The sequence below is a fragment of the Bufo gargarizans genome, chromosome 10, assembly GCF_014858855.1.
Source record: "Bufo gargarizans isolate SCDJY-AF-19 chromosome 10, ASM1485885v1, whole genome shotgun sequence".
NCBI classification, from domain to species: Eukaryota; Metazoa; Chordata; class Amphibia; order Anura; family Bufonidae; genus Bufo; species Bufo gargarizans.
The window spans coordinates 34,040,941-34,063,429 of record NC_058089.1 but is presented as its reverse complement, the minus strand read 5'-3'; the positions used below and the strand labels follow the sequence as shown (position 1 = coordinate 34,063,429).

The 22,489-nt window shown below is 44.0% G+C and overlaps 1 protein-coding gene across 1 annotated transcript in view; it reads left to right on the top strand.

Moving 5' to 3' along the window:
- Positions 1-20,929, top strand: part of LOC122920515 (malignant fibrous histiocytoma-amplified sequence 1 homolog) — a 36,588-nt gene extending 15,659 nt beyond the window's left edge. The window contains exons 3-10 of the mRNA XM_044270083.1: positions 4,406-4,700; positions 10,627-10,813; positions 13,602-13,789; positions 14,126-14,616; positions 17,993-18,150; positions 19,373-19,541; positions 20,005-20,075; positions 20,654-20,929. Coding sequence (XP_044126018.1) covers positions 4,406-4,700; positions 10,627-10,813; positions 13,602-13,789; positions 14,126-14,616; positions 17,993-18,150; positions 19,373-19,541; positions 20,005-20,075; positions 20,654-20,739 — 1,645 coding nt within the window. The 3' untranslated portion in view covers positions 20,740-20,929. The remainder of the gene's footprint in view (positions 1-4,405; positions 4,701-10,626; positions 10,814-13,601; positions 13,790-14,125; positions 14,617-17,992; positions 18,151-19,372; positions 19,542-20,004; positions 20,076-20,653) is intronic.
- The last annotated feature ends 1,560 nt before the right edge of the window (positions 20,930-22,489 follow it).

The following is a 22,489-nucleotide window of genomic DNA, read 5'->3' as shown; positions in this document are numbered from 1 at the left end:
TTTATTAACACCAAAACAAGCAGAAAAGGAAAAACAACACTTTACAGGGTCTTGGTGTTAATTCACACAGCAAAATTCCACAAATCGCCTGGCAGGTCCACAGCAGGCTGCTCTCATGAGGCTCTCAGCCTGGCAGCATGGCGGGTCTCCTCAGCTCCCAAAACACAGAAATTCCACAGCTTCAGTATCACTTGGAGAATCACACCACACCCAGCTGAGCTGCTAGTTGGGTTTTTAAACCCCAGCCCAAAACCTGGCCTGGACATGGGGAACAGCCACCCACCCTGCTCTTTGGCTGCTCAGTCCCAATAAGAACCAGTCTGGATTAGCTTTACAGCCATACTAAGTACAACAGTGTCAGCCAGCACTTGCTGCCGCTGACACACAAAATTACTGGTTCTTATCTCACCGAGGCCAGGAACTTTGGTGACACGTACCTTCCGTCAATGACGGACCCCTGCGTCTTCCTACAATATATATATATATATATATTTTTACATTATATTAACATAGAGTAAAGTAACAGTCACTTGGGCCATGAACAAATGTGCAAGCTCCCCATCGACCAGTTCCCAACATGGCATCTGGCCGAGGCCTATATGAATACAAAGAGAGGTGGTAATAGCAAGACACATATTACCCCGATGATGTCCTCATTGGAGATGAGCTCTTTTGCTACATACATAGAAGTTTATACTTTTTAGCTTCCTGCCCCTCCTAAAGGTTTTCAGTGTGCAGTACGCATGTACAGTTACCTCAATCTTTAGGAATGCGGCCTGGTACCAGAGGCACCAATCCTGGTAACTGTAGACCAATAGGGGCCCTCACATGCTCACTAACTCACCAAATTACAAGGAATATCACTACATTAAAAAGGTAGGAAATAATTAAAGGGAAAGATACACCTTGCCACACACTAATACAACTTGTTAAGGATAAAATCATTAAAGAGGTATTCCCATCTCAGTCATTCATGTCTGAGATTGCAATTCCTGTCGCATGCAGCAGCCAAAGGTGGTTGTAGTTGCAAAAAACAGCCGAGTAGGCTGTGCTACACTGTTTTCGTAACTCCCATAGAAGTGAGTGAGAGCTATGGAAACAGCTTTGCACAGTGAGCTATGAAAACAGGGTAGCTCACTGTGCTACATTGCTTTTTCGGGAGTTATGGTGTCACTGACGTTTCCGTGACCGGTGGTAGGAGATCGGTGAGACTGGCAACACATGGTTTGATCTGACATGTTTTCAATTTGGATTAAATGCCGTCTGTGTTGTTTCTGGTGCTTGCCACACCTTCTTTCCCCAGGTGTGGCTATTAGGGTCATTTAACCATCTCTATTTATAGTTGCTTCTCCCGCAATGCTGTGTGGTTTCTAGCTTCTGTTTGGCTGAGTTCCTGGTGCTTCCACTGCTCCTTTGAAGTTAAGTCTTTCCTTTCCCTTTTGCATTTTGTTTGGGTTCTGTGTGTTGCATTGCATGGTCTGAAGGAGACTCCTGTTCGTCCTTCCTTTTGGAGGAACAGGTAGTCTCGTCCCTGCCATTAATACCAGGGTCCTATAAGGCTAGATAGGACTCTAGGTATTCCTGTGTATGAACTCGCCTACCTTTGGGGTCTGTTCATACTGGCGGTCAGTCAGGATTTTGGTTAGGGTTTTCACTAGGAGGTGTCTATTTATCCTCCCTAGTTCTCAGGCCTGATTCCTTATCCTTTTTCTTCCCTCCTATGTTCGGTGTGGTGTTTCCCTCCCACACCGAAGAGTGACATTTGGAAACAGCATAGCACAATCTAGTTATCTGTTTCTGTAGCTCCAGCCACCCTTGGGCACCGCATATGACAGGTTTTCTTATGTCAGCCGTGAAGCTTATGAACTGCTAAACTACAGACTCCATACACATTTCCGTATTGTTGGCCATACTCCCTGATTTTGACTGGGTCGGATGTCAATTGAATGAGTATGTGGAGCTACCGACTCTCTCCCCCACAATTGATTGCTGGGGGAGAAAATAAATATATGGGTGTGTTGAATTTCAATGCCCAGTCGCCGCCAAAGGTGTCTGGCCACAGCTTTCTTCTCACTTATTGAGAACACATACACACTTGGCCGAACTGAATGTGTATTTGTATAGAGGAGTTAGGGTACTTTCACACTTGCGGCAGAGGATTCCGGCCCAAAATGTATGCAAACTGATAGCATTTGTCAGATGGATCTGGATGCGGATCCGTCTGACAAATGCATTGAAATGCCGGATCCGTATCTCCGGTGTCATCCGGAAAAATGGATCCGGTATAATTTTTTGCACAGACCGAAATGCCGGATCCGTTTTGCCGGAACACTTAATGACGGATCCGCCACTAATACACTTCAATGTAAATTAATGCCGGATCCGACATTCCAACAAGTGTTCAGTCTTTTTGGGAGGAGAGAAAACTGTAGCATGCTGCGGTATTTTCTCCGTCCTGAAATGGCAAAAAGACTGAACTGAAGACATCCTGATGCATCCCGAATGGATTGCTCTCCATTCAGAATGCATTAGGATAAAACTGATCAGTTCTTTTACGGTATAGAGCCCCTAGGACGGAACTCAGCGCCGGAAAAGAATAACGCTAGTGTGAAAGTACCCTTAGGAATGATAGGTGTAATATACACAATATGAATGAAAGTCTTGTGACACACCTCTCAATCATTACATTCAGGTATTTCATTCAGTCCCATTGTCACAGTTGTATAAAATCCAGCCACTAGCCATACAGTCTGCCTTTATAGACTTTTGTTAACAAATGGCTTGCTCTAAAGATCTCACTGAATTTGATAGTGGTATTGTAAATAGGATGCCACCACTGCAACAAGCCAGGCCGTAAAATGTCCTTCTTCCTATGTATTCCACAATCAAATGCAGGGGTGTTGCTAGGTTAATACATTCGGGGATTGGGCCCCTGATATTTTGTCCCAGACCCCGAATGTCCTGCCTTCCTGCTAGATACAACTGTATCATGTGATCAGTGCAGGAGAGGAGATGTGGTGATGTCTGCTACATGAGGATAGGTAAGTGTGTGTGTGTGTGTGCGGGGGGCTGAGAAATGCTGGGAATTGTGGCTATTTAACTGGGACTGTATGCTAGGGCTGAAGGGAGGGATGTTATTTACATGGGACTGAATGTTGGCGGTGGCTGGGGAGGTGGTGATGTTATTTACATAGAACTGTATGTTGGAGGGGGCTGGGGGAGAGAGTGATGGTATTTACATGGGACTGTATGTGGGAGTACTGTAGGGGGCAGTATTACTAATGAGGGCTTTCTAGAAGGGCACATTTATTAACACCGGCGTTTTAGACGCTGGTCATAATAAAGCCCTAAGCCGACGATGGATCCGCTGTAGTTATGAAGAGGTGCTGGCTTCTCCATTACTTTGGCGCATCCAGCGCCAGCTCTAACTGTAAGACAGCTTCTGAGCTGTCTTACATTTAGAAAATTTTCTACATGGCCACTTATTAAGACCTGGCGTGAGTGGGGCGAAGTCGCAGATTGTGACTGTCACCCTTCTCTATCTGACAGTCTGATGGACATGTCTGCGTTTGGCGATTGCCAGGAGAATATTACCTGCCTGACTGCATTGTGCCAGCTGTAGTTGGGTGGAGGATAGATAATGTTAAGGGGTTTGCCTGGGCTCCTTAGTTCCAGTGAAGGAAAATCTTAATGCTTCAGAATTCCAAGGCATTTTGGACAGTTACATGCTTCTAACTTTCTGGGAACAGTTTGGGGAAGGCCCTTCTTTGTTCCAGCATGACTGTGCCCCAGTGCTCAAAGTAAGTTCTATAAATACATGGTTGGGTTAAGTTTGGTGTGGTAGAACTTGACCTTCCTGCACAAAGCCCTGACATCAACCCCATCAAGCACCATTGGGATGAACTAGAATGGAATCTGTGAGTCGGGCCCTCTTGTCCAACATCAGTGTCTGACCTCACAAATGCTTTTTTGGATGAATGGGTAAAAATTCCCACAGACACCCTCCAAAATCTCATGGAAAGCCTTCCCAGAAGAGTGGAATCTGTTTTAGCATCAAAAGGGGTGACCCACTCCATATTAATACCTTTGGGTTTAGAATGGGATGTGAAGAGGTGTAATGTGTAGGTGTCCCAGTGCTTTTGTCCAGTGATGGGAGTGTATGGCTGATAGCCTTTGAAGGTGTATTGGCACCTGAAGCTAAACACTGAACTTGATCAAGCAAAATTAACAGTTTTGACAATTTTAAAATTGCGAAATGTTGGGTGGTTTAAGTCATATATGGGAAATCAGGAACCATTATGCTTTTATTATGCTATAATGCGCTCATTGATGCAAGGTAAAATACACTAACATCAGGTGAAAATTGCAAAAAAAAAAGCTAATTTGCATTTTTGTTTTCACACAGGTACCAGGTCGCCGATGAACGGATTTTTATGGATCTTGTTGGATTCTGGATTAAAAATCTGGTCATGCGGGTACCAAATTCAGTAGTTCTTACTGTGGGCACTCACACGGACCTATGCCAACCAGGGGAAGTGGAAGAGAAGTGTAAAGACATTGAGGAAATGATCTACAGGTTGCTTGATGAACATAAGGCCAATCTCACCCATTTTATAAACAATCTGGAGGAACGTCAAGACTCCGAGCTCTATCTGGAACAGACAGATAAGCTGAGAGAGTTATCTAATTGCACGGTAAATGTATGTGAACACCTCTTTTCATACTTAATGATTTGTACAGTTGTAGCCATGCAGGGTGTATACTTTACTTTTAGTGGGGAGAAATAGAACACGCTTGAACACAGATGTCATTTCTACTGGAGATCTTCTCATAGCCAGAACAATGGCTGCATCAGCCAATGTTGCTCACAGAGACATGAGTCTTTAAACATTACAAACGTTTCAATGGTGCAAACGTGAAGTGGAGAGTCTTGGCCCAGTTAGTCGCTGCTTTCTCTCATTCCTGGCTGTTCTCTGCCAGTGTCACCACTACTGAAATTTAAGCTAGTTATCTAAGGGATACATGCACTTGCTTCTTTGTCACAGACATCTAACCATTAGGGTCTATAGTTTGAAACCTAATATTCAGGTTTCCTCACAGTTCGGTCACGTTGCCAAAATAGATTATGCCCACACTGCCACGCCAGGGCAACACTTCTCCTCTTCCCACTAATAATATAGCACCTGTCTACTGTATCACCACTTTCCCATGACTGACTGATCCATCCATTTCTCCACTTCCACCACAGCATCCACAGCCCACTGTACTGCAAACACTGGACATACACAGAACACACATGACCTGTTTTACAAAATGGAGGGAGCTCCTTCACACATTTACACTTGGACATTGAAAATTCATTTTAAGCGCAATTTTGTGGATGCACATAATATTGTAGCAATAATCAGCTGATGCATCCATAGTACCCCAGAACTGGGGGTACTGCAATTTCTAAATAGTTTTATATTATAATCTTCTGCATTTTATTGTATGTATTTGGCCTTATTTTCCGGTTAAGGATATGGATGGCAAGGGTTGACAGGGAACAGGCCTGTTCCTCTGCTTTTGGTAGGAGTGGGCTGGTTCTTCTTCCTGCCAGGAGGAGGGAGTTCCTGCTGAGACAGGGATGAGCGGAAGCACAAGCCTGAGCTCCTGCTCCAAAAGAGGGTTCTCGGGAGAGAACAACCAACCATTACCCTGAAGTAAAGTCTTGAGACTAGTGATAAGTGAAGTTTTAAAAAATTCTTCTTCGCCGAACTTCGACAAGAAATTCGATTAGTGACAAAGTACTTTGTCATGAACTGCATTCCATTGTATGTCACAGGGGCAATGACAGAGAATGGCAATTGTGCCGCCCCCGTCATTGACCCCTCAGATGCCACGTTCAACACTGATCGTGGCATCTGAGGGTCACATTGAGGCCTTTCAGGGGTTCATCAGGGGTGAAAAAAGTGCATACTCACCTCATCCATTTGATCACGGAGAGGCTGTCACGGCCATCTTGTTGAAGAAAACGAGTCAAATCTTGTGCACACTGATGTGATGACGTCACCACTGATGATGTCGCTGTGCCTGGCCAGCATGATGATGTGGTAACGTTACACATCAGCACACGTGAGATTTGGCACGTTTTCTACAATCAAGATGGATGCCACGGACTCTTCACAAGCAAATGGATGAGGTGAGTATGTATGAAATTCGGATCGAAGTCCACTTTGTTAACTTCAATTCGCTCAACACTACTTGAGACACTAGACATAAGAGTGAACTGCTACAACCAGCATTAAAGACACCACTGCAAGGTGAGGGATTACAGCTAAGACATCCATCACCCAGAAAGTTACTAGTAGCGTTAAGCAAACCTGAACTGTAAAGTTCGGGTCCGTACCGAAACTTGCGAGTTCAAGTACCCGTACCCGAACTCGAACTTTGCCGGAAAAGTTCAGGTTCGGTGTTCAGACATTTAATAAAGCTTTTGAAAGGCTGCAGGGCAGCCAGTCAACAAGCTTTTAAGCTGTGGGCAATTAGAAGCCATCACAGCCATGCCTAGTGATGGCATGGCTGTGATTGGCCGGTGCATCATGTGACCCAGCCTCTATACAAGCTGTATCACATGTACCACCGCCTATCAGCTCTGAGTAGTTCAGGGACAGGAAGCAGGCAGCTGAAGCGAGGGAGAGTGTTAGGAATCTGGCTATTTGTTTTGTGGGTGACCTATAATGATTATTTATGGGTGCAATACACTAGCTTTGCACCCCTGACACAGAAATATAATAGTAAATCTGGCTGTTAATTCTGTGGGTGACCTATAGCGATTTTTTTGTGGGTGCAATGCACCATTTTTGTACCCCTGACACAAAAATCTAATAGTTAATCCGTCTGTTAGTTCGATGGGTGACATATACCCATTTTTGGTGTGAGATACACGTGCACTTTATACGTGACAGGGAAATTAATATAGTTAATCTGACAGTTAGTTCGGCCAATGACATATACCCATTTTTGGTGTGAGATACATGTGCACTGCATATGTGACAGGGAAATTAATATAATAAATCTGACTGTTAGGTCAGTGGGTGAAATATACCCATTTTTGGTGTGAGGTACACCTGCACTGCATACGTGACAGGGAAAGTTATATGGTTAATCCGTCTGTTAGTTCGGTGGGTGACATATTTCCATTTTTGATGTGAGGTACACCTGCACTGCATATGTGACAGGGAAATTAATATAGTTAATCCGTCTGTTAGTTCGGTGGGTGACATATTCCCATTTTTGGTGTGAGGTACACCTGCACTGGATACGTGACAAGGAAATGAATATAGTTAATCCGTCTGTTATTTCGGTGGGTGACATATTCCCATTTTTGGTGTGAGGTACACCTGCACTGCATACGTGACAGGGAAATTAATATAGTTAATCTGTCTGTTAGTTTTGTGGGTGACCTCAAAGAATGAGGAGAGTATTAAATAAGGGACGTGGCACTGGTCATGGTACTGCTGGTGCTGGTGGAGTTCCTGTTGCAGGGAAAGAACGTGGTTGATCTGTGCCAGCTACACGCCCAAATGAAACACCTTCCTCAGGTGCACGTAGGCGACAGGATGTTCAGCGTCATTTTGTAGGCCTGAATACAGGTGTACGAATGGTGAGGCCAGAACAAGTAGAGGCGGTACTAGATTGGATAGCTGACAGTGTCTCCAGTTCCTTCACATTGTCTCCCACCCGGTCCCCTGACACCTGCAGCTCATGGGCATCTGTCTTTGACCTCACCCCCTTGCAAATCAGCCAAGCAGTCTGAGCCCCAAGTCATGCAGCAGTCTCTTATGTTTTTTGATGACTCTGCTGGTGGGGTTTCCGTGGGCCATCCACCTAGCCCTGCCCGAGAAGTGGAAGAGATTGAGTGCACTGATGCCCAACTACTTATGTTTCAGGATGTAGACATGGGAGGACCACCGCAGCACGTCTGTGATGATGATGACGAAACATAGGTGCCATCTGCTGCAGCTTTCTGCCATGTGCAGGCCGGCAAGGAGGGCAGGAGTGAAGAGTGGGTGGAAGTTTGTCAGAATTAGTGGGTTTTTGTTTGTCCACCCGCCTCTTGAGGATTGACCACAAGTTCTTAATGGGATTAAGATCTGGGGAGTTTTCAGGCCATGGACCCAAAATGTCAACGTTTTGGTCCCCGAGCCACTTAGTTATCACTTTTGCCTTATGGCACGGTGCTCCATCGTGCTGGAAAATGCATTGTTCTTCACCAAACTGTTGTTTGTTGTTGGATTGTTGGAAGAAGTTGCTGTTGGAGGGTGTTTTGGTACCATTCTTTATTCATGGCTGTGTTTTTGGGCAAAATTGTGAGTGAGCCCACTCCCTTGGATGAGGAGCAACCCCACACATGAATGGTCTCAGGATGCTTTACTGTTGGCATGACACAGGACTGATGGTAGCGCTCACCTTTTATTCTCCGGACAAGCCTTTTTCCTGATGCCCCAAACAATCGGAAAGAGGCTTAATCGGAGAATATGACTTTGCCCTAGTCCTCAACAGTCCATTCACCATATTTTCTGCAGAAGATCAATCTGTCCCTGATGTTTTTTTTGGAGAGAAGTGGCTTCTTTGCTGCCCTTCTTGACACCAGGCCATCTTCCAAAAGTCTTCGCCTCACTGTGCTTGCAGATGCGCTCACACCTGCCTGCTGCCATTCCTGAGCAAGCTGTGCACTGGTGGCACTCCGATCCCGCAGCTGAATCCTCTTTAGGAGACGATCCTGGCGCTTGCTGGACTTTCTTGGACGCCCTGAAGCCTTCTTAACAAGAATTGAACCTCTTTCCTTGAAGTTCTTGATGATCCTATAAATTGTTGATTGAGGTGCAATCTTAGTAGCCACAATATCCTTGCCTGTGAAGCCATTTTTATGCAATGCAATGATGGCTGCACGCGTTTCTTTGCAGGTCACCATGGTTAACAATGGAAGAACAATGATTTCAAGCATCACCCTCCTTTTAACAGGTCAAGTCTGCCATTTTAACCCAATCAGCCTGACATAATGATCTCCAGCCTTGTGCTCGTCAACATTCTCACCTGAGTTAACAAGACGATTACTGAAATGATCTCAGCAGGTCCTTTAATGACCGCAATGAAATGCAGTGGAAAGGTTTTTTGGGGATTAAGTTAATTTTCATGGCAAAGAAGGACTATGCAATTCATCTGATCACTCTTCATAACATTCTGGAGTATATGCAAATTGCCATTATAAAAACTTAAGCACCAACTTTTCCAATTTCCAATATTTATGTAATTCTCAAAACTTTTGGCCACGACTGTACATTTCCACTGCACCGATCCCTGAGGGAGTACACCGTGACACCACACTTAATCAGGGCTACTACCACTTCCATCCTCTCCTCCCGGACTCACACAAACCTTTTCCTTGTGAGGAAAGCTTATTTAGGCCTCATGCACACGATTGTATTTTCATCCGTGTGCTATGTGCATTTTTGCAGATTGCACTCCGACTTATTCATTTCTATGGGGCCATCAGTTTTTTTGTGGATTCGTATAGAACATGTCCTATTCTTGTCCCTGTTGCAGACAAGAATAGTCCTTTTTATTGATGGGAGTGAGAAAAATTGATTAGTTGTCTGTGGTCTGAAATAGAGACACGTTCATATGCATAAGTCGGTAGGCAGATTTCATCCATAATGCTGATATCATTAATGCATGGATGAACTATTTTATTGTCAAATGAGTATTGCAGTACTGCAGCGGGCCGGACCCATTCAACTTGAATAGGTCTGTGGTTTGTCCGCCCTGCGAAAAAAATGACATGTCATATTTATTTGCGGTGCGGAACAACGGAAAGAAACACCACGGAAGCACTCCGTAGTGTTCCATGACTCTGTTCCGTATCTCCGGAATTTCGGACCCATTCAAGTGATCCCATTCGTGGTGCACACGGCCGGGGGCCATGGATTGCCGACCCACCGTTTATGGGCCGCAATACGGCCACGGCGCCCAACCCCCGTGTGCATGAGGCCTAAGTTGAAAGTAGAAGTATATAAGCGAGTGTAAATGTCTCCACTTAACTGCCCCGAAAAGCATCAAACTCTGGCAGAAAAGAAAGTACTTCTTGGTTCTGCAGGGTCTCGTAGTGATCCCCCCCCCAGTCAGCAGCTCTGAAAAACATTAGATGGCAAACACGTCATAAATCCAAAGTCACATCAGACAGTGGGTTAGTCGATGTAGACATTGGAAGTAGTTGCTGTATGAGTGCTTGTAACAAAATAAGGCTATGTTCACATTTGCATTGCACCTTCCTGCTAAAGGACGCCATTGAGGTATAATGTGTATCATCAGGTCACACTTTTGACGTGAACCACTCACTATTTTCAGACTATAGCTACTAGAGAGGGGTCGTTGATCCAGGGAGTTATTCTGATTGCCTGATTTGAGTCGAGAAGGAATTTTTTTTCCTCTTAAGTGGGGAAAATTGGCTTCTACCTCACAGGTTTATTTTTTTTGCCTTCCTCTGGATCAAATTGCGGGATGACAGGCCGAACTGGATGGACAAATGTCTTTAGGCCTTATGTATTATGTACTATGTGTTTTTATGTGTTTTACATTACATAGGTTTTGAATGTATTCCCAATCAACGGAACAAACTACAATGACATTGAAAAGCTTCAGAATCATATCTTAAATACTGTATGCAAGGAAGAATTATTTCCCAATATAATTAAAATGCTACCTCCTATCTACAAAGAGGTGGAAAATGCCATTATTGAAGTGAAACAAAATGAAGAGACTCCACAACATGGTAAGTAACGTATTAAGATACCATCTCAGGTACTCTTGACCAGATAAATATGAAAGACTGTTAGCTCAGAAGCCCAGCTGGGAAACCTTATGTCCTGCATTCATGTGGATGTTACTTTAACACATATCACTTACAGGGGTTTCTTCGGATTTTTTAGCTGAAAACCACCAGTCCTCTGGATCTGATCAGTGGGAATGTGACACCCAGGACCCCTGTCGATCAGCTGTTTGGGAAGGCACCAGTGCTCACAGTAGCGCTGGGGCCTTCTCCCAGCTTTTCCTAGGCTGTGTGACGTCATGTTCATCGGTCAAATGGCTTAGGGGCAGCTTAGCCCCATTGAAGTTAATGGGGCTGAGATACAATTACAAGCACAACTGCTATACAATGTACGTGCTAGAAGAGCTGAGAGAAGGCATTGGCGCTACTGTGAGCGCTGGTGCCTTCTAAAAACAGCTGATTGGTGGGGGTGCCGAGTTTAGTACCCCCACGATCAGATGCTGATGACCTATTCTAAGATTAGATCATTAGTATAAAAGTCTTGGAACCCCCTTTAATGCAAGCATTAGAACATAGGAACCTCTTGCTTTTAAAAGAGTTGTCTGGGCTGCAGATATTGATAGCTTATCATCAGGATAAGTCATCAATATCAGATCTAGGGGGGTTTGACACCCGGCACCCCAATCGATCAGCTGTTTCATGCAGTTGCTACACTAGAATTTATACTGTGCACAGTGAAAAGCTCTGCCGGTGCCGGGGACTGTAGGCCGGCTCCTATTCAACAGAATGGGAGCTAATCTGCAGTATACCAGCGGCAGAAACTAGACCTTTCTAATTCAACTCAATATTCAGTATAGTTTCCGAAGACATAACTTCAAGAAGCGGCCAATTGGTGGGGGTGCTTGGTGTCAGACCCTCATCGATCTGATATTTGTAGCCTGCACTCCCCCTGTAAGGTGCCCATACATGTTAGGGTATTGTTAGCAAAACCTGCCAAGAACAGAGGGTTTGGCCAAAACCCAATGTGTATGGGGAGCTCCCAACTCTTCCCTGACCGATGATGTCAGGGGAGAGAATCCGACACACTCAATTTCTTTTCGACTGATCCTTTTATTCTCCTAGGAGATAAACTGCCACCAGAGATGTCTGGCAGAAGCTTTCTCTTCTTTCTCCATTGAATACACATACACGTTCTGTAAAACAAAACGTGCATGGGGGAATCGGGAGAGTGAGCTTTTGAATGTTCATGTCCAGCTTTAATGAAGGATAATATGGGAAAGTTAAAGGGGTTGTCCAGGTTCAAAGCTGAATCCAGACATATCCCCGTTTTCACCCAGGCACAGCCTCTGACATAAGCATCAGAGCATTTTATGTTCCAATGCTCTCCTTTGCCCTACGCTGAATTGCGTAGAACAAAGGCTTTTTCTGCAGATCCAGTGATGTACCACGCTCTCCACTGGTAAAGCTAGGTGGAGGCTTCCACCTAGCATGAGCCAGGTGATGTCACCGGCACCAATGGACAGGTTTTAGCACTGTCCTAGTCTGTTAAATGGCTAGGGCAGTGCTAAACCCGCCCATCAGTGCCAGTGACGTCACTCCGCCTAGCAGTGTAAAAAATATAAACAAACAGCCCTTGCCCTGTGTGATACAGCGCAGGGAAAGGAAGAGCATTGGAGCATGCTCCGATGCTCATATCAGAGGGCCTACCTAGGAGAAAATGGGGATATGTCTGGGTTCAGCTCTACACCCAGACAACCCCTTTGATGAAAGAGAACCTAGACCTATTAAGTTCTATGCTACTCTAGGTGATGGGGACTCTTTTATCCAGAGGAACTGCATGGAGGCCTGTTTTATCATTCCTATGTCCTTGTCACGGACGTTCCCGTGGCAGGTACCAGGAGATCGGAGAGACTGGCAACTTGTGGGTTAAATTGACAAGTTCACTGTGGATCTCATTGTGTCTGTGTTTTGGTGATTGCCACACCCCTTGCTTCAGGTGTTGCTTGTTGGTAAACTACCATTCCCATAAGTAGCCGCTTCTCACTCTTGGAGGTGCGGTTTATAGATTTTCTTCCTGCCTTCTAACTAGCTGGTCGGTTGTACTCTGTGGTGCTTCTGGAGTTGCCAATTTTCTACTTTCAGATAAGTCTTATCTTTTCTTATTGCTTTGTGTTTGTTCTATTCCCTGTTGTTTGTATCTGGGCCTGAGACAGAGACTTCCATTCGTCCATTTGGGGAGGAATGGGTTGTCTCTGGTCCTAACCTCATTCCAGCGCATTATATGGATTTAAGGGCCTAGGTATACAGCATATGAATATTCCTACCTTCAAGGTCTATTCATATTAATAGGTAGTTAGGGCCCGGATTAGGGTTGTTTAGGAGGTGACCTGTTCATTCCCTAGTTTCCAGGCCCAGTTACTGTTCCCCTTCCCTCCTGTGTTTAGTGTGGAGTTTTTCCCCCACACTGTTAGTGACAGTCCTCTCCTCTATGTATGACAATACACTGTATGTAAAGTTTTGATGTAATGTAATTTTAAATTAATGTTTAGGAAAATTAAAAAGCCTTAAAGTTGCATTGCTAATAAAAAAAACAGATCTAGGTTAGTGCGCCCAGTGTATTAGAGTGCCAACTCTAATACTCAACTGGAGTCAATCCATGGACAAGATCTTTTTTCTTGTGTGCTCTACAGGTAAAAAATTTGACTCTTCCTGTACATGGATCTGAATCAAAATCTCTGATGTTTAACACTAATAATTTAACTAACCACTACCACTTTTATTTGTCTCACAGGAATAATGGATTTAGATCATCTTTTAAGTGAGGTCATGCTAAAGACCACCAGTGACCTGTACAAAAATCTTCTCAAAGATATTTTACGGTATCTCCATAGAATTGGCCTCATTGTGTGGTATGAAGAGATCAAGCCCTTGCTAAACACTGTATTTCTGAAACCTTCATTTCTCATCACGGTCTTCAAGGTTTGCCTCGATCATACAGTTTGTTGCTTCTGTCTATTTGCTGTCTAGTAGCTCAATTTATAGTTTTTATATATTGCAGTACTATTTTGTCTGGGAGAATGCTGCTATTCATGCTGGAAACCACATGGATCCCATTATGGGTAATGGGAGCCTTCAGGTGCCAGTGATGTCCATCATATGCCGGATACGGAAATTCTGGTATTTTGTTTCTGTGCCAGAACAGAATACTAGAATGGTGATTGCAAATGTGGACGTAGTCTAACATTCCTGCCACCAGTTTTTTTTTTACAGTATCTGCTTTTTAACATTGAATATCCAATGTTTGTTATGTTACAGATACTTGTCAGGCATGAGCTCTACAACCAACTCAGGGCAATACCAGCTGAAGTTCTGATTTCAGAAAGAGCCTTTAAGCGTGATGTGCTAAAGTGGCAAGAAATGCTACAGTCTAAAGCTATGATTCGTTTTCAAGCCATTCGGGTTTTAGTTAAACACCAGTTAGAGACCCTTTGTCTTCAGGATACAGAGGAACTCTTCCATGATCTCATTGGACATGGAATCCAGAATGGAAAGCTACTAAGTCTCCTCATGCATTTCCAGATCTGTATGTCTGTTCGGAACGTAAAGAAACTGAATCCAAGAGCCCCTGAGTTTTTACCTGGGAATCAATGGTCTGTGAAAGACTCTCATAAAGAAATGTTCTACCTTTTTCCTACTTATCTCAAAAATTTCATGGAAGTTACTGAAAGGTGGGGAGGGGACCACCATGAGGACATTCACATTAGAGTCTACTTTTCTCCTCTAGTCCCAGAAGGATTTTTTCAAAGGTATGGCTCAATTTTATTCTGGTTGTTATTAATTTATTATGTGGCTAAACCAAGAGACACAAAAACAGGTGTCCTCCTTCCTATTCTACACAGTGCTCTACACTACTGCAGCTGACTGAAAATCTTTGGCAGCAGCAAGACCCTTGTGCTCTGTCTCCTAGCCATCCATAGCCAGCAGAAGGCCTCTACTGAAGAGTTCCTACTGACTGAGGATCCTGCTGGCTGCTTAGGACTCTACTGCTGGAGCTTTTCATCAGTTACAGGAGTGTGTCTTTGCTGCTGGAGCTAAGAAATAAGGTGGACTCTGCTGATCATCTACATGTAGGTACTGCAGAATATATTTGCTTTAATTTATAATTGGAGGTACATTTTACTCTTCAAGGGAAGGTCCTTAAAGAACCACTTCAGAAGATAACCTTTATCACCTGAATAGGTGATACATTTTTAGATTGGTGGCGGTCCAACCACCAAATATCAATCACCTGTATATGCAATGAGCCGGGGTGTGGTACGGTTACACGGACACTAATTATGCAGTGGGTCAGGATATGTGTATAATAGTCTATGGTTTTTGTTTGTGATGCCAATTGCAGAGTGCGCAGGTTACAATCTCAGGGCCCTTTAAGGTGTTGCAACTCACGTACCAGGTGAGGAATGCCAGAGTGGTGTAATGTCTCTGTGTAGCAGTAGGTATAGTGTCAACGGTGTCTCCTACCTTGGTGCGGCTGGACTCCTGGATCCTGGCTCACTTGCAATAAATGAGTGTAGCTAGTAGGAGTAATTGAGGAATGAATGAGATCCAGACTTGAAGTATAACTCAACTTCTCTTTACTGAAGGCAGCATTAATCCACATGAGATACAGCAATAGTCTTAGGTCCCAGCAGGTATTGGCAATATGTGACAGGGATCAATATCTCTTCTGCTTCTATCATGTGCCTGGAGAATATGGCAGGAATCTATATCTTCTGCTCTGTCTATCTTCTGCTGTGTATGGGACTGACTAGCTGAGGTGGAATTTGGCTTCTCCTGGCCTCTGGATGGTACTCACAGTTAACTCACAGGGAATGGCTCTTCCTGGAGGCTGGAGGTGCTGCTTGCTTGTCAACCAGCTGAGGCTGAAGGCTCAGACTGGGGTTGAAGATCTTTGGTCTCAGCCGAGACTCGATCCTGGGTTGGGATCCCTATTTCTGGGAGCTCCTACCAACACAGCCTTCCCCAAGCCAGGGTAGCTGGCACACTAACTGAAGTTCCTTTCCTCCCCATGAGGCAGGATGTGGGAACTTTCCACACCTCCTCAAAGAGGGGGGATCTAAACTGGAAGGAACTATTCCAGTTTAGAAACACTAAACTGTCTAAGGTCCTGCTAAACATTGCTGCCACCTGATGGTGTACATAGAAAACTACAGCAAATATATAAAACAGGCCTAGAAAATGCACATTTGTGAGGAATATTAAATAAATCACATTAGATGACAAGGCACATGTTACCAACCAATAGTAGCGGGGAAGCAGACTTTAGTAAAATAACTCTGGGATGTTACATATATACTGTATAATCACATGATACACACATGAGATAACTGCAAAAAATATTGTTCTGACAGTTTTTTTTCGGTCTAAAGTTATATACATCCTACTATCTATTTTATCTATCCTGTATTTAACAAAAAAAAGTAACTCTGCAAACTCTGATGTGGCCATCATTTTACAAAGGCAGAACCTACTTTCATCACTGAACACTATTGTTTGCTATTGATGGCTGCATCAGAGTTCGCAGAAGGGCTGGAGAGCATCTGCACAGTGTTGAGACACACAGGACCAACACCAGGTGTCATGATGTGGGGCACCATAAGCTATTATGCATGTTCCTGTCTGGTATTTGTAGAGAGAACACTGACCAGCCTTTATGTCCAGAATATCATGAAACCAATCCTACCGCCTTTTGTTGTCTCAGGAGACATGGTGTTCCAACCAGATAACGCCTGTACACACACTGCCCGCACCACACAATGTGCTCTTAAGGGTATCAGCAGCTCAACTGGCCATCTTAAACACCAGGTCTCTCTCCTATCGAGAATGTCTGGGACTGGATGGCAGGGACGGACTGGGAAAATAAAGTGGCCCTATGTTGTAGGTGGATCCAAATTGACAGAAGGCAGGGAAGATATAAGTAGGTAAGGCCATCAAAATACCGCCCCAGCAGAACCAAATACCACAGTACTGCACAAAAGACTGCCGTCCCCCCAACTGTATCACCGTCCTGAGGATAGCAATACAGTTTAATTCAGGAGTACACCTGTGGCCATCAGCCCGCTGCATAAGTACTTGATGGCCCTAGCATTCATTAACCCCTTCACGCCCAGCGCCATACATGTACGGTGCTGGGCAGGTGTTTAAAGGAAGCGCCTGCTCCTGCCCGCGGCTCCTAGCAGACACCCGCGGCTAATGTCCACAACCGGCAGTAATGCCGATCGCGGACATTTAACCCCTCAGATGCCGTGGTACATTTTTTTTTTACAACTTCCCACTACATCATATGCAATATTAAATGGTGGAGTTGGAAAGTACAACTTGTCCCGCAAAAAACAAGCCCTCATATGGCTATGTGAATAGAAAAAGAAAAAAGTTATGGCTCTGGGAAGGCAGGGAAAACGGAAAAAAAAAAACACAAAAAAAAACAACCTCCAGGCCTTAAGGGGTTAATGCTAAAAGCATCAGATCATTGTTTACCTGGTCAGCGGCCATGAGGGGGGCTCAGGTGGCCCCCTGGTTGTCAGCCCTCCAGACAATTTCCTTGTATGGTCTATGGCCAGCCCACCTCTGCTGGATGGGCTGATAAATCTCACATGCACAGCAGCCAACAACCACCTTGGCTGAACTATGGGTCCAAGTTGAAAGAGCTTGGAATGACATACCACAGGAAGATACCCAGCATCTGTATCACCGTTACCATGCCAGAGTGGCCACCTGTATCACAGTAAGGTAAGATGCCACCCAGTATTAATGTGTCCCTGCCTCAACATATACCCTGCTACACAACACAAAATAAACCTTGGTTATATGATTATTGACCAAGCACCACATGCTTTGTCAATCTCGGCTCAATCACATTAAGTTTTCCAGGTGTTCTTTTTTCATGTTTCAGTGGTATAATTGCTTACATGAATATGTTCACCAGAACAAATATTTCCACAGCTGCAATTACATAGTGTGCACAAATTCTGGATGTTGTGATTTTCACGAAATCACAGCAAAACACAATTTTTGCGAAAGTCCTAGTAAAAGCTACTACCATATGAATTAGCCTACCTATTGTTATTGTATTTCAAAAATTTCTAACCTAATAAGTTACAGACTTTTCTATTTTTGTTACAGACTTATGGTAATGGCTTGCTCGTTTTATTCTACACATTGGATAGAAAAAGACAATTTCCTTTTAGTAAACAATGGAAAACCACTGTTGGTGAAGCAGTTCAACCAGAGAGCAGATAGTTATCTTGAGATTCGCAGCCGGAAACCAAAAAGATCCAATGGTGAGTCTGAATTTATTTACTTTTGTTTGAAATCATGAAAGTCAGTCTTCAACCTGGACTAGGAGATCCCCTCTTCACCTTCAACCTCAATTCTGTACGGAATTGAATTGACTGCAACACTTGGTGCCACAGAATGTCCCTCAAAACTGTTTTTGGCTGTGTAGTCCCTATGGATTATATTTTGGAATTCATAAAATAACCCAAGCTGCAGTTTATTAAAGGGGCTTTGGAAATATCCTTTTAGCAAATTCTAAGTTAATAGTGAAGAGTCCTTAATTCGTCATCCTTCAGGAAGAGTGGAGACCAGTTACAAAGAGTGTCTCTTGCCGTGGAGGTCCATGGCATCCCGTTGATTTCCATAGGAACTGTGTAATACTTTATTTGCCCTGTGGTAGCGCTGCAGGGGATTTGAACACTTGCTGATGTATCGTCCCACAGATTATAGTTGATCGCTGAGGATCACAGCAGTAGGACACCTTTCAAACATAAAAGGATTGTTAAATGAAAACTGTCCTTTTAAGGCTCCTTTCACACTAGCGTTCGCTGGTCCGCTCGTGAGCTCCGTTTGAAGGAGCTCACGAGCGGACCCGAACGCAGCCGTCCAGCCCTGATGCAGTCTGAATGGAGCGGATCCGCTCAGACTGCATCAGTCTGGCGGCGTTCAGCCTCCGCTCCGCTCGCCTCCGCACGGACAGGCGGACAGCTGAACGCTGCTTGCAGCGTTCGGTTGTCCGCCTGGCCGTGCGGAGGCGTGCGGATCCGTGCGGATCCGTCCAGACTTACAATGTAAGTCAATGGGGACGGATCCGTTTGAAGATGCCACAATGTGGCTCAATCTTCAAGCGGATCCGTCCCCCATTGACTTTACATTGAAAGTCTGGACGGATCCGTCCGAGGCTATTTTCACACTTAGCTTTTTTTTTGCCATTTTAATGCAGACGGATCCGTTCTGAACGGAGCCTCCGTCTGCATTATTATGAGCGGATCCGTTCAGAACGGATCCGCCCGAACGCTAGTGTGAAAGTAGCCTAACCGGTAATTGTTCAGTGGTGTCTTTTCAATTTCTCCTCACAGAATTGCAGGTAAAGGTGAAAAGGTGGTTTCCATTCCCAGGTAGAAGAGTCATCATTTGGTTCTTAACATTTATGTCAGACCATCGTGAATCCCATATAAACTAACAATTACTACATATAATGTGAAAAAATTCTCTGTAAATGTTCAGATTTCCAGTCTCTTTGGGACTTCAACTTAACTCTTCTGTCTATTTCGGAGAAACTTTGCAAGGAGTGGCCTGGACTTTTCTACTATATCCGATCACCATGTAGGACAATTGGATGTCCAGATGAGTTTGAGTGGCCAGATATGGATGAGACAGAATCGATCTACGATATGTATGTACTCATGTAATTGCAACTTAACTCTTGAAACTGATCTTCAGCACTAAGGATGATACAAAGCGGGGCTACTCTAATGAACCCAATATGTCTGTCCCTTATACAGACAATTTATTGATTTAGACTGGAATGGTGTAATGCTTTATTTTCCCAGTAGGGGCACTGCAGGGAAATGTGGTTCCTCCATACATTTTAGCTTATTGCTGAGGATCTCGGCTTCCCTTCCTGAGTTTGGGCCCCATAGTAGACTCTTCCATGGTAGCTACATCCCTGATCTTCTCAGCTCCTCCTGCTCTATGCCATTCTTCCCACAGACAGGACAATGCGACAGACCCTATTTAAACAATTCTTCTTTAAATGGATTGTTTAGTGTTTAAAGACATGCCTGTGTGTGCTTGATCTAAACTATATATTTTTAATAGCCTGATTTGTTAGTTATTTCTTCATCTACATCTATTAGGATAAAAGAAGACTTTAAAACCTGTGAGACATGTTGTAATACAGTCAATATGGAACTTCTCTTACCAAAAGGTAATGTTGGAGAGCAAGCTGAAAAAACTATACTGATCTATATATAATAATCACATAAATAATTGAGAACATTTTGGGGATATACAGTAGCTTGGACTAGCAATAAGGAAATTCCCTAATAGGAAAAGACACAGATGCGCCATTTAAGTAATAGAACTTGTTTGGCGTCCAGCATTTCCACGTTGCTGTAAAGTTAGCTAGTCCATAGTAAATACAAGGAGCCACACTTACCATTATATGTTCCTCTGCTATGATTTTGCTGTGTGACAAGAAGTTTGAGTTGGCCTGCTTTGTCTTCAGTTGAGAAGAAGGTTGCTGCTGAAGAAATCTTCCATCATGGTTCCGTCTACAAGTATGTATCAAGATGAAGGCAGATTCTCCAATGAAAAGACAGGGACCTGATTGCTCTGACAACTTTCTACATGCTTATTTTTCCCCCAGAGCTTGCACAGAATCTTGCAGGACAACATATATCTTATATAACGTTTGTAATAACTGTTCTGAGATGTTACTTCAGTTTTAGGACCTTGATTAACCTAAAGTACTAACTTTCCCCCGATATGTCTTTCTATACACAGCCACAGGCCACATCAAAGATCCCTTTCTGCCACCAACAATTCATGTCACCAATTATGGAGTAGCGTCTATAGTATCACACCAGTAAAAGGCAGAAGAAAGTTTTATGCCATGTGATGTCTACAAGGAAGTCTCAACTGTTTAAGCAATAGTTTATTAAAGGAGTTCCATTGTTTATTGATATTCTGAGGCTGAAATGCTGTATTTCTATGTGGAAATCCCTAAATCCTCTTGATCTTATGAAGATATATAATGTTTAATAAAAATAAAAAAAATACCAAGAAGGAGTTGGAATTTAATTCATATGTGTGAATACAATGATGATATATTGTGCGATAAGATAGTTTTTGGGGGAAAACGGTACAATTGAAAGGAAGTTCTAGGACCCTATTGGGCCACCTCTAGCCTGGATACAAGATGAGATACGGTTGGGCATGGAGCCATACAGGGGCCATATGGTGTCCTGCACCACATTTGACTACAGATGTTACACTCATGGCTCCCAGCTGGTCCCATAAATGCTCAATTGGTGATAAATCTGGAGGCCAAATGTCAGGCAGAGACATTCCTTGTAAACCTTTGCTGTGTGGGGGAGCATTCTTTGTGTCCTCCCTACATAGGGGTAACTTTGGTGATGTGTCTATACACACCTGTGATCAACAGGGGGTGGAAATGTTAGTCTAGCCTTTTCAAATGAGTTGGAATGAATACATTATTCAGACCAGTTCTGGGTCATATTTTTTTAACTTGGATTCAATCATTTTTTATGGACAAGAGCACTCGAAATTTGTTATATGCAAGTGGTTTACCAGAAGCCAGAATGAAGAAGCTGAGCACCGCTCTGATCTGTGAGGAAGATCACGGTATCGAGACATAGGGCTGTGGGGAGCTGGAACATTTCTATACTTTTGCATTTAATGTGGGTGAGCATTACCTTGCTGAAAAATGCCAGTTGGAAGCCCAGCCATGATAGGAAACACATATGTCCTCAGGATGTTCAGCACCTATATAAGCACCCGTTATATCAATACTAAGTATAACAGATTGTCGTATACGATGGCTCCCTACAACATCACACCAACAGTTGGGGCAGTGTGTCGCTTCACAGCAAAGGAAGGATTGAAGCGCTCACCACGAGGCCTCCATTCTTGAACCTGATTGTCGTGGGATCCCAAAGAGAACCTGGATTTGTTGCTAAAGACAATATGATATGATAGCAGTTTAGGTTTCTCATTCACGATATCACTGCAAACAAAGGCAATGGTGCTATATTGACACTGATTAGTGTGGCCAGCTTCTGTATCCCCAGCATGCTGAGTAACTAATCAGCCGCCCGAAAATGCAGGGCAGATCATGCAGTCAGCACTGGCTATTGAGGAGGAAAGACAGGGAATAGCTGATTTACAACATATAGAGACATTATATACTATAAATCAGCTACTCCCCATCGCTGACTGCATGATCTGCCCTGCATGCAGCGGTTTGCTTCTGGTCGATTCTCGACATATTATAGTTAACTTATAGTTAAAGGGCCTGGGAAGAAACGTTCAAGCTTCCGGGCAAAGCTGGAATGCAGAGAGATCCGGCAGGCTATTCCCTGCCAGAACAGCCTGCCGAATCCCTAGCGCTAGTGTGAAATGAGCTTTACTCAGCGCACCAGGGGTACAGAAGAATTGTTCACTGTCAGTGCTGGCCGCACTGATCACTATCAATAAAGCAGGAGGACACATCAAATATACGCATACTACTGTGAAGCATGGGGGTGGTAACATCATGCTTTGGGGGTGTTGTTCTGCGAAGGGGACAGGACGACTGCACTGTATTAAGGAGAGGATGAA